Source organism: Clytia hemisphaerica, unplaced genomic scaffold, assembly GCF_902728285.1.
Source record: "Clytia hemisphaerica strain Z4C2 unplaced genomic scaffold, Clytia hemisphaerica genome assembly, whole genome shotgun sequence".
Classification (NCBI taxonomy): Eukaryota; Metazoa; Cnidaria; class Hydrozoa; order Leptothecata; family Clytiidae; genus Clytia; species Clytia hemisphaerica.
This window is the reverse complement of record NW_027103262.1, coordinates 1,472,733-1,485,698: the sequence shown is the minus strand read 5'-3', so window position 1 is coordinate 1,485,698 and position 12,966 is coordinate 1,472,733. Positions and strand designations below refer to the sequence as shown.

General features: G+C 33.8%; 1 protein-coding gene across 1 annotated transcript; it reads right to left on the bottom strand.

The window, feature by feature from the left end:
- Positions 1–596: 596 nt before the first annotated feature.
- On the bottom strand, positions 597–2,258 carry LOC136800407 (5-hydroxytryptamine receptor 1D-like). The gene has a single exon (XM_067057068.1). It carries the CDS (start codon positions 2,116–2,118, stop codon positions 877–879), a length of 1,242 nt encoding a protein of 413 aa, XP_066913169.1. The 5' UTR covers positions 2,119–2,258; the 3' UTR covers positions 597–876.
- Positions 2,259–12,966: the final 10,708 nt, after the last annotated feature.

Here is a 12,966-nt window from a genome sequence, read left to right as displayed (position 1 = left end):
TGGTAAAATTTATATATATACAGCACTGAATCGGAGTTGAACTCTGTTCTCCAGCACGAAAGTCAAGACTGATAACCGTCTATGCACCTAAGATTTCCTTAATTCCTCTATTTGCTATAGTTATCGGGACTTCTGTATCTACAAATTAAATATCCGATATTTTTAATGACTTTTTACAGTGGGGATAAAAAAAAATTTAGTGTAATTTTCCTAAGAGATGAAATTTAAGATAAATCTTCAAATTTTGGATTTTCGGTCGAGTTTTCTAGTGTATGTGGGAGTGCGGGAATACCACTGTCTCCTATGACGAGGTTTGTATAAAGAATGACAAGCAAAATTGAATTCAAGAAAAACATCTTTCAGTTAACATTTACATTACTCTCAATGTGTAACTTTTTATATATTATAAAAAGAAATATCTTCTTTAAACATTATTATATACATATCAAAAATTTTATGTCCTTCTTGTCTACGCTGTGAGGAAACTAGATTTTTAAGGTCCGAGTTTACAACTATTTGGGTTGCCATACCTGCTAACAGCGCTAATTATTTGATTAAGCCCATATGACGCATCATAGTAGAACAGAAAAAGCTGTAGTATTCAATTCCAACCATTCATAGCAGCTTTTCCTCCGGCTCCATATTTTATCCGAAATTATTTAGAAAACTTGAAAATACTCCCTCAAACTCGAACTTCTAAGATTAGAATCTTTCTGTAATTCGAACCAAAATATTGAGCTTGAATTTTGTTCAAAAGACTTCTCATATTTTGAATTTTCCTCTATTACGCGAGAAAATTATTGATCTATTGAAGGTCGAATTAGAGAGAGTCTACTGTAGCAATGACATCCACTACTCAAAATATTATTTCTTACATCATTTACATAATAAACTATTTTTCTCGCAACTCGAAAACGAAGTTGGGCTTAGTTTATCAGTGTTTGTGCAAGGTGATGCCATTAAGGTATTGTTATTGTATTGAGTAGTTGAGGAATCGAACGTCGATGTATTATCTATATAACTTGAATTCGCATCACGCGTGCTTAAGTAAATATGCTGCCGGTTATAGTAATCAAAGTCTTTCCGAAAGAGTTTTCTAAGAGGATTTAGAAGCGTAACTGTAGCTGCTTGCCTGAAGTCTCGTTTATAGAGAGTGTATAGTAGAGGGTTTATAATTGATACGATGAATCGGAGCAGGAATATACCTTCAAGAAGAGCGGATGGGAAATTGAGAAGCGATCGTGGCTTGATGTTGTAAAGTAGTTGTAGAACCATGTATGGTAATGTACATACTAGAAAACATAGGAACATAGCGCAGTAGATGATAAGCGCTTTGCGTTCCTTTAAGGAGCGATTTGTCTTCCGCGATCCAGGTGCTGATTGGATGAGTCTCTGAATGAGGAAAAATAACCATGAGTACTGCGTGATAAGAACGATTGCCGGGATGAAGAAGAACGCTATTATGATGACTAAGGTATATCTGTAACTGTGGAGACGGAACATTTCGATAGATGATGCAGGATTCTTACTGGTCATGTAAGGAATAATCCAGAAGAGTTGAACCAGAGTCATAAGTGAAGCAATTGTCCACACAATACAACATGCCATTATGATGCGACCACGCGTCACGAGAGATTGATATCTAAGCGCGTAGTACAAAGATATGAATCTTTCACTGGATAGGAGTAAGAGATGACCGACTGCGTTTAGTAGAAGAAGATAGGAAATCATATGTGAAGCGATCATGTAACTTTGGTTGAAGACTAAGCGGAATTTTAGACATCCGTTTACCGTGAGATAGTAATATGGTATCATATGAACAATAATTGAAAATCCACTTATAATATCATTCAGTGAGAAACTCAACAGTAAAAAGTTAGCCGGTGTCCGTCGCAGTTTTTTATTTTTACTTATCAAGGCTAAAACCAAGATATTCACCATAACGATGAAAGAAGCAATAACAACGCCCGAGATGTGATATGGTGGATTAAATTCAAGGTTTCCACATCCCGCCATAACCACCCTTCTACCAATTACTGTTTGGTTACGTAGCTTATAAGTGTTGTTAAGTTGAGTGCTTGAGTTCATGAAAGTTATGTTAAAATCCTGCGTAGCCATATCTTGTTTTGTAGCAAAAATGTGTCACGTCAAACTATCTTATTGGCGCCCGACGTCTTAATAACGATAGCCAAACTGGAATTCTTTCAGCTGAAATCTTCGCTTCGAACAAATTATTACACTTTTTCCTTGAATGTCCTTCTTTTTTTCTGTATTAGGTTTTAAAATAGATTTCCCTTTACTTCAGTGATGAGGTAGTGATCATATAGGGAAAGCAATCGGATACGTATGGTGTTTTTATTGCGAATAGATATCTTTAACCGTCGATTTAAGAACGGAAAATCCCCACAACTTCCAAAGTGACAAGGTGTTTCCTTTTTTCGTAAAAGAGACTGATTCCTTTATTGTGATTTTTCCTTCTGGTTTCTTTGTTGTCTTTTTTGTTTTGTTTTTGTCTTCCTATTTTGTTTCTAAGAAAGACCTAAAGAAAAATTATGAAAATATTGACAAAGTTGAAGATTTAGAGTCATAAAAGTATGTTTATCAATATCACTCTTCACACAAAAGAGAATATTTTGCAAACCAGGGATTGAGTAAATGAATAGGATCTACTATAAATATTTAGACACCTCTGTGTCACAGACCCGCTGGGAGCCCAGCCCCACTGGAAAATTTGGCAAAAACTTCGTCCCCGGTGGGAAACTATCGTAGAATTTCAGCCCCATTGGGAAGTTGACTTTGATTTCATCCCCATCCGAAACTCAATGTTTAAAAATTGTACTCCAAAACCATCACCATTGGATTTTTTAACTATAGAATTTCTATCCCCATTGGGATTTTAATAGGAATTTTTATCTTGACTAAGGAAAAAAAATCCACCGGGGCTGTGAGACAGGGGTGTATTTAGAATGTGCTGCTAATGACCTGCAACTTATTATATTCTAATAGTGAACTACCCACATAAGAAGGAGCTGCCATTTAGAGGCAGTAGTGTTGGACCCTAAATACGAATTAAATAGACTTATTCAATTGTTAAATACAAATGATAGTCAAAAAATTAAAGGTTTGTATTATGCTGATAAAAGCAAAAAAAAAGTGTTTTTATTTTCCTTTTTCTGACCAATCTTTCTCCACATCTGTGTCAATCCAATGTGAAAAAGCTTGAGAATTAAAATTGATGAGTAAGCAAACGATTACACTTATACTTAAAAACAAAACCTTTAACAACATAAACCACCGTAGTATTCATGTTGGAATGAACACAAAATATAAAAAACAGTTTCCACATACATCAACGCTTCGTACTCTTTACTCAACCCAGCTAGCACACAACGTTGTTTTAACGTTTATCTAACGTTCACAACGTCCATATAACGTTAGATGAACGTTAAAACAACGTTGTGGGCCGGCTGGGAATCTTGTACTCAGAACCACTTGCACCACCTTTTGATTACAATGATAGACGTAATCCAATCCAGAGCTCCTAACAAAATCATAATAAGTGAACTAAGGGACTGGGGGCGAGTCGTGCTTAACTCTACCATCTTTGTAAGCACAAGTATACATTTCTGGAAAATTCACATGATGAGGCTAAAAAACCAAACCAAGCAAAAACCTAAGAAACGTGAATGAGGTTTTACTTTCAAAACAAATAGGATACAATATGGAGGTTATTTAGGTAAACCAGAAAGAGGAGACATTTTGCAATGGATTTTGAGCAGAAGGCTTCATTTAGGTTTTAAAATTTGAGCTCGAATTATGCACTGTACCCCTTACGGTGAGGGCGGGCTTACGTGGTAAAACTGCTCATTTTGAGATTTTCAGTATCCAAAAAATTATTTTTATAATTTTCAATTATTTCATGATGGGATTTTTGAAATTTCGAATGTGGAACAAAAAGTGTACTTCCGTAGATCCGCAGACGGATGAAATTTAGAGTCTCTTTACGCGGTTCTTTTGAAATCAAACATTACGTCATAAATATTATGAAGAAAAGTCTCAAATTAAGAGTAAGAGAAGGGTTCAACATTGTGGTTAAGGGCTCAGACCATAGTGAATTTCTAATATTTATGTGTGTACAAAATATAAATTTCTACTTGAGGTAACCCACAAAACTAAGTGTTATACACTTTCTGTTAGCCCAATTATCCTTGATACTGATAGATATGCCCTCCGATGCATCGGAATGGGTCCTACCCACGGTAGAGTAGGAATCACAGCGCAAGCAGACATTGCAACCCTGCAGATGCGAGCTGCCGAGCCATGGTGTATACCACGATACTCGAACTGCACGGGAGAACGGAGATCCTCCTAAGTGTCTCGGCACACCACAATGTCTGGAATATCTACCCATACTCTTGTATCAGAGTTATGGTACCCAATTCCCCTCACATGACATGGGTTGACCCGGCGAAGAAGCATTCACTTGCCAAGTGAATCGTAGTGACACGGTGGGTATCGAACTCGAGCCTCCTGGACAGAAGTCAAGCAAGATAACCACTACACCACTACGCCTTTAAGAATCGCGCAATAAAATAATTTGATGAAGAAGAAAATGAAGACTTTTACGAATAAGAGTATTTCAACTTTGAAGGGCTTATTTTCGGCGAAGAAATAACATTTTGAAAATTTATTTGCGGTAGATGGTGTATCTTTTATCGAACTAAAGACAGATTTTTGGAAAAATTTTCTAAAAGCTTATTAGTCTCAAAATCTTTAAAATAGTGACTTTTGACCTATCTTTCATCCCAATTTTTCATAGAAAAACAAGTTACGATGCATTTATCTAGAAAATTTTACCGAAAAATTCAAAACAGTTCAATCATATGATGTACACAAGTATACATTTCTGGAAAATTCACATGATGAGGCTAAAAAACCAAACCAAGCAAAAACCTAAGAAACGTGAATGAGGTTTTACTTTCAAAACAAATAGGATACAATATGGAGGTTATTTAGGTAAACCAGAAAGAGGAGACATTTTGCAATAGATTTTGAGCAGAAGGCTTCATTTATGTTTAAAATTTGAGCTCGAATTATGCACTGTACCCCTTATGGTGAGGGCGGGCTTATAGTGGTAAATCTGCTCATTTTGAGATTTTCAGTATCCAAAAAATTATTTTTATAATTTTCAAATATTTCATGATGGGATTTTTGAAATTTCGAATGTGGAACAAAAAGTGTACTTCCGTAGATCCGCAGACGGATGAAATTTAGAGTCTCTTTACGCGGTTCTTTTGAAATCAAACATTACGTCATAAATATTATGAAGAAAAGTCTCAAAGTAAGAGTAAGAGAAGGGTTCAACTTATTGTGGTTAAGGGCTCTGACCATAGTGAATTTCTAATATTTATGTATGTACAAAATATAAATTTCTACTTGAGGTAACCCACAAAACTAAGTTATACACTTTCTGTTAGCCCAATTATCCTTGATACTGATAGATATGCCCTCCGACGGTAGAGTAGGAATCACAGCGCAAGCAGACATTGCAACCCTGCAGATGCGAGCTGCCGAGCCATGGTGTATACCACGACACTCGAACTACACGGGAGAACGGAGATCCTCCTAAGTGTCTCGGCACACCACAATGTCTGGAATATCTACCCATACTCTTGTATCAGAGTTATGGTACCCAATTCCCCTCACATGGCATGGGTTGACCCGGCGAAGAAGCATTCACTTGCCAAGTGAATCGTAGTGCCACGGTGGGTATCGAACTCGAGCCTCCTGGACAGAAGTCAAGCAAGATAACCACTACGCCACTACGCCTTTAAGAATCGCGCAATAAAATAATTTGATGAAGAAGAAAATGAAGACTTTTACGAATAAGAGTATTTCAACTTTGAAGGGCTTATTTTCGGCGAAGAAATAACATTTTGAAAATTTATTTGCGGTAGATGGTGTATCTTTTATCGAACTAAAAACAGATTTTTGGAAAAATTTTCTAAAAGCTTATTAGTCTCAAAATCTTTAAAATAGTGACTTTTGACCTATTTTTCATCCCAATTTTTCATAGAAAAACAGTCATAACTTACGATGCATTTATCTAGAAAATTTTACGGAAAAATTTAAAACAGTTCAACTCTTTGCGAACAGTTTGAAAAAACTTCGAAACAAAAAAGTTAATTACCCATTAAAACTTAGCACTTTTTATAAAAGAAGGTAATGCAACATATTATTAACGTCTTTTTAAAGTTCATAGCGTCATTTTCGCAATCAGATTCTTAATTAATCTTAAGGGATTTGATTAAACAATAATTTATAAAGGCAATTCTTTGTTAAATGTATTAAAGAACCTAAAAGATAACTTTCATGTTCAAATACAGGGTGTTCCTAATTAAAGTATCGAGTTTGAACATGCGATTGAGTAGAAAAGTTTGTGTGTGTTATCGCTAAAATATAAGAACGTTCTCCATCACACAGGCTTATTACAAAAGGTAGTTACAACGTATAAATTATAATCGTAATGACAAAGAAAAAAGAGGGAGAGCTTAAAATGCAATTTTGTGAACACGCACATAAAACTTTCTACTCATAGTTGTGTTTCGACTCGATACTTTAATTAGGGACACCCTGTACTGAAATCAACTTTTCGAGTAAAAGATCTTTTAGCATCCTTTGACATAAAGAGAACTGAAAGGAATGCAGGTGTTGTTATCGGACATTATTTACAACAGGATTTTCGCAGGAAAACCATGACATGTTATATATTTTCTGTTAGGTCAACCATTCCTGAATCAAAAAAAGGTAAAAATTGCGATGAAAAAAGTTGATGAAGAAGAAAATGAAGACTTTTGCGAAGAAAAGTATTTCAATTTTGAGGACCTTATTTTCAGCGAAAAACTTTGAAAAGTTTTTTGCACCAGATGGTGTATCTTTTGCCAAACAAAAATGGATTTTTGGAAGATTTTTATAAAAGTTTATTCGCCTCAAAAGCTTGAAAATAGTGGTTTTTGACCAATTTTTTATTCCAGTTTTTCGTACAAAAAGAGTAATAACTTTTGATTTAGAAAAATCTTTTGAAAAAGTTTAGATAGTTCAATCTTTTGTAGGCTTATTGGCTATTTATCGGCACATTATCCACTGTCCATAGTCACTGGTCAAAAAAGTGCTGCATTTTGATTCTACACTTTAGTTCTTTTAGAAATCAAAAGTTAATAAGAGCTTATCCAGCAATGTTATTACTGAGGTTAAGCATACCAGGATAATCACGACGACGGACAAAAAATGTAATAGGCTAGTGAAAATACGAAATTTGATTGGTTGAAACTCACTAGCCTGTTAAATTTTCGTTCGTCGTCGTGATTTTACCGATTTACTTAACTTCATTATTAACGCTTTAACTAAACCAATAAACTTTACTTTAAAGCTTCAGAGTTGCAGTTTGAATTGATATTTCCATAAAGATTCTTATGGAAAACAATACAAAACTACAACTTCTCATGTTCTAACATCATCTTGAAGAACGGAACGAGTCAAAGTTTGCTTGAAATTGCTGATCACAGTTGAATCACAAAGTTGAAACAAACTGGACAAGGATTTTTATATTCAATGTTTTAAAGTTACATAATCAAATAAGAGTCCCAAATAAGAGCAATTTATTTAAGCATCGTCAAACCTACGCGAAGCAAAATTTTACAGGCTCTTATGAAAAAAGAGCGTATTCCCTAACCTTTAGCTTAATGTATATTTAGCGTAAGAGGAGACTAAATTTCGAAATTTGTCCAGTAAATATATCCTGTATTAGAAGAAAATGATTACTGTTGAGGGTGTTTAGTTCGTATTTACAAGAACCTTTTTTGTTTTTTTTATTGTTTTTGATCACACGCTTTTTCCTATAAAACTTATTATCCTAATAATTTCATAAGAACACGAACCTGAAAATTGGCCAAAAACTAAGAACAACTTAAGAACAGTCTGAGCCTCAGATTTCAGAAATTACTAAGAAAGTACAAATTTTAGCAGATTTTTAACACATTTTCAGTTTTTAAGTTAAAAAATTAAGCGTATTAAGAACATCGTAAAAAGATTTAAGCCTGAAATTTGAAATAAATAAAAACAGTCCAGTCTGAGTCAAATTTTACTGGTTCTTATAAAAAAGAGTGCAGTCGAAGAAAGGAAAAAAAGAATTATTTAAAAGTTGTCAACGAAGATTGATGAAATAGGCCGTCAATTGCCGTGCGGGCATTTTTTTGTCCGTTTTATCCCACTAAAACCGTCCCAGTCCTTTTTTCGCATATATAGACAATGGGAAAAAGTGTCAAAAAAAAAGATTCTCTACGCACGCTATTTTGTTTTTTACTTCCAAAGTGTGGGAATCTAGAAGTCTGTTACAGAAAAAATATACGTTTCAAATTGGTAAAAACAAGTTATCAAAAAATGAGTTATCCCTTAAAAAACATAAAGGAAAAACTACACGTTTTTTTTTATAAGGAACCTTAACTTTGCTCTGAGCCTGGAGTTCCTTATTTTTACAGAGAATTTCAGCCTCAAAGTTCCTTATCGAATTCCTTATTTACATAGCTGCTAAGTTTGAATTCGCAAAAATTGGATTCCTTAAAACTTGTTTTCTTATTCTCAGCCTGAGCAGTTCCTTAACAATTCCTTATTTTTTGGACCATTTTCAGCCTCGAGTTCCTTATAAACTGTTCCTTATAAAAAAAAACGTGTATTAAAAGTACTCGAAGTTTTTAATTTGCGGTAATTTTATGGCGTAAATTTAGGACAGTGAGGACGAATAAATCACCATAATTCAGGTATTAAATCATTAACGCCAACGTTAGTACCCGACTTAGTACAATCAAGTTCATAATATTTGAGAGAAGATTCCCTGCAAAATTTTGATACCACACAACCTTAGGATTTCAGGATCCATTGCATTTAGTCTATACCATACCAAAAAAAGGAAACAAAAATATACCTAAAACTTCACTTCATCATTTCTGAATTTCACAATGGTAAAAAAAATGTGCGTTTCTTTTTCCTTATCAAATCCTCAGCGGTTAAGATGAGACACAAAAAAAATATATGTTTTCTTTTTATTATGCACTAAAGATATATCTGATAGTAGGAAAAAAAAAGGAAAAATTAGGAAAATAGGTTTATGATAGACGATGAAAAAATTGTTATTTTGAATACAATTTTTTTAATACAATTCATTGGGATAAAAAATAACAGTTATTAGCAGAGATGAAAAAGTGTGAGCGGACAGTGCATAAGTACCCTTTTCTCATTTTTTTTATTTTCATTTTCAGAAAAAAAAAAATGAAGATGAAAAAAAAACACAAGCGAAAAAAAGAAAATGCAAAAATACACACTTTTTTATAAGTACAATTAAATTTTCAAATATCTCAAGGTTTAAATGTCCATAATATATATATAAATTACGGGTATAAAAAAATTAAAACCCTCATTTTGCTTACTTTGCCACTTTTTCAAATTTAAGCCAATTAGGTTGTTTTGAATTTATTTTAAAGTATTAAGTTAGAAGAAATTGAGCCATGTATTCTTATACACGTTTTTTATAAGAACATCCAAAATTTTTGAAGCCTGCGGATGTTCTTAACTTTTTTAGTTTTAAGCCTAAAAATGTTCTTACTTTTAGCATTTTTTGAGTATTTTTGTCCATTTTCCTAAGAAATAGGGTGATTTAGGGTCCGCAAAGCCTTAAAATGATCTTAACTTGTTCTTAACATTTTGGCAATTGAAGCCTTGTGTTCTTATATAGTTTGTTCTTATAAAACCTTTCATACTTGGTTTTATTTGTTTGAATTTTTATTGCATAAAAAATTGTAAACGTACTGCGGGATATTTCAAATCTTATTTCAAAATTCACCAGCATGCTTTACTTACACCCCCTGAAATGAAATACTACAACACAACACTATTTTACTTTTTTAACCAAAATCTATTTACAATTGACATAGTACAATTTTCCTCGAAACAGGAAAAATCTCCAACCGTTAAAATTTAACTTCAAAATTTTTATTTTCCATTGCAACTTAATTTACCAATTACAATAGAAAATGTAAAATTAAAATCCTAAAAATCTTACAACCAAGAAGGCTAGGTTATCATTAAGTAGCTACACGCTTTTCTTTATAAGAACTAGTTAATATTGGCTCAGGCTGGACTGCAAGCGGAAAAACCGTAAAAGTGGGGAGGCTGAAGGCTCAAAATAAGATAAAACTCGCTAAGTCTCCCCAGTCCTCTCCGCTTCTGCCAGGCCTGAATTGGAATCTTAAACATAATTTTCAACTAACTTTTCTGATTTTACTTTCATAGATTCCACGAATTGGAAAAAGATTTCTTCTTATTAAAATCAGACTTCAAGTCAGAATTTTGTTAGAATCTTTCACCTATTTCAAATTTTCTATTCACCTAAAACTAGCCTTTTTTTCTATTTCTAGGTAATAGGTAGGATTTGAAGCCATAAATCCTACCTAACTTGCATGACCTTGAGCTGGCTCGTGTGGTTTTAATACAAATTCCGGATTGAAAGTAAAAATACGGCTTATATTCTAAGGCTTCACTTTTTCTTGTATGAGAAAGGTTAAAGATTCGCCTCTAGCCCTTCGGGCTTATAATTCATCGCTCCCTCCCCTACCTTTGGGAAGACTTTTAGAGAAAAAGGGAAGCCTTCGGGTTGCCCTAAACTGTGATCTTAAAGTTATTTAGTTATATAATCTAAATGTGAGAGTAGCTGAATTTCGAAAGCACATTAAGGGCTCTGACCATAGTCGGAAAATTCTTTAACACTTTTAACAAAGAATTGCCTTTATAAATTGCTTTTTAATCAAATCCCTTAAGAGTAATTAAGAACTTAATTGCAAAAATGACGTTTGAACTTTTTTTCTTCGCCGAAACTAAGCTCTTCAAAGTTGAAATACTCTTCTTTGCAAAATTCTTCATTTTCTTCTTCATCAATTTTTTTTCATTGCGATTTTTTAATTTTCAGACTCACAGATAGTTGGCTTAACAGAAAAAGTATAACATGTCAAAGTTTTGTCCGCTACATAAGACGGTTTTTTTATAAGTGATGATTATTAGATGATATGAGCCCTCCCCATCGAGGAGCACGCCCTAATCCTTACAACCCAGCCGGCACACAACGTTGTTTCATCGTTTACCTAACGTTATATGGACGTCCTAATCCTTACGAAGTATGAACTCCTCCTCCCAGCTGGCACACAACGTTATTTCAACGTTTATCTAACGTTCACAACGTCCATATAACGTTAGATGAACGTTTAAACAACGTTGCGTGCCGGCTGGGCTTTTTCTAGTTGATATCGCTGTCTAGACACTATTAGTTTTGTGCACACGACAGGAAATATACAAGGTTGCAGCCTAACATATGTCATTCCCACAGATCTGTAAAGCCCGAAGGGCTAGATTTGCGGCTTTTATCGAAAAGTGAAGCCTAGGTTTGGAAGGATTTCCTACCAAAGTCACGTGACTAAAATATGCAATTTCACCGGTTTAAGAGATGTGAAATAGCGTTTGCCGCCTACTTTTTTTGATCTCGCGCTCCAAAAACAATTAAAATGTTAGATCCTATCCATCGGCACGAAATTTAAAAAGTCAAATTTTTGTTTCACTTTTTTTTGCTGGAGAAAGCTTAAAGTTGCCTATCTAGCCCTTCGGGCTTTACAGATATCTGTGGTCATTCCTTAAAGTGTATGAACACTCCAGTAGGGTCACGTAAACGTTCCCAGCTGGCACACAACGTCGTTTCGACGTTCATCTAACGTTATATGGACGTTGTGAACGTTAGACAAACGTCGAAACAACGTTGTGTGCCAGCTGGGTTTAAGCATTGACCCTAACCTTCATAAAGTAATTAAGTATCCACAGTCAATCATTCCTTTCTATTCGCCATGAGCGTATTGAGTATTAAGGAGACAGACACGTCTTGTCGAATAAGAAATACAAAAGATTAAAGCTAGTAAAATCTATTTGAACTATAATACAAAATACGGAATAGGTATAAGACATACCAATTAGCATGCTCTCGTCGATACCTAGTCAGGCAATCTATAAGAATATAACAAATATAATCAATAATTTTTGTTATCGTAAAAAAACAATTTCATAAGAACACTTAAAACCGAATGATTGCTTAAAAACGCCAATGAATGAGAAATTGCAAGACAAAAATGAGCCCTGGGATGATAGAATTTTAAGCAAATTTAAGGGTCAAAAGAGTATAAGTAGAGGGTAAAGAGTTTTAAAATACTTCAATTTTTCCCTTAAAATTATCAATAAGGCAAGAACGATTTTAAAATTAAAGTGCTTAAAAATAAGATCACCCTAGCATGGATAGTACAGTTGTCTAAAAATTTCATACAGCTTTGATTTTTTATTTATACAAATTTGCGGGATGAAAATTCAATTTGAGCACGCTGATTGGTTAAAATCAAAACAATTGCACATAAATAAACATCAATAATGAACACAAACATTAGAATCCAGTCGCTTTTGTTTTTGTTTTCTTTTGTCCGAATAAAAATAGTTTTGGCCGAATAACCAGGTCATATTATTCCATTCGCAAAACCTCTTTATACGCCCGGTCATCGATTCTTTTTGAGTTAAAAATTAGACGTTTAAATTCTTATAAGAAAAAACAAGATCTTTAAAAATGCCTGAAGTAGAAATAGGAAGGTCTCTCAACCTTAAACAATTTATAAACGTGTATTGCCAATTTATTTTTTGAAATACTTTAGTTGACATACTAGATCAAAAAGTATTAAATAAGTGATTATACTTTCTTTACAACCTTTCAGAATTGTTTTAAATCTTGTACAGTACAAAGGGTACCGTATGTTCTTTTAATCAAGGATAATCGTTAATTAGCTTGTTTATGTTAATTATAATTACCTCATTTCTTAATGAAAATCTAGTTAA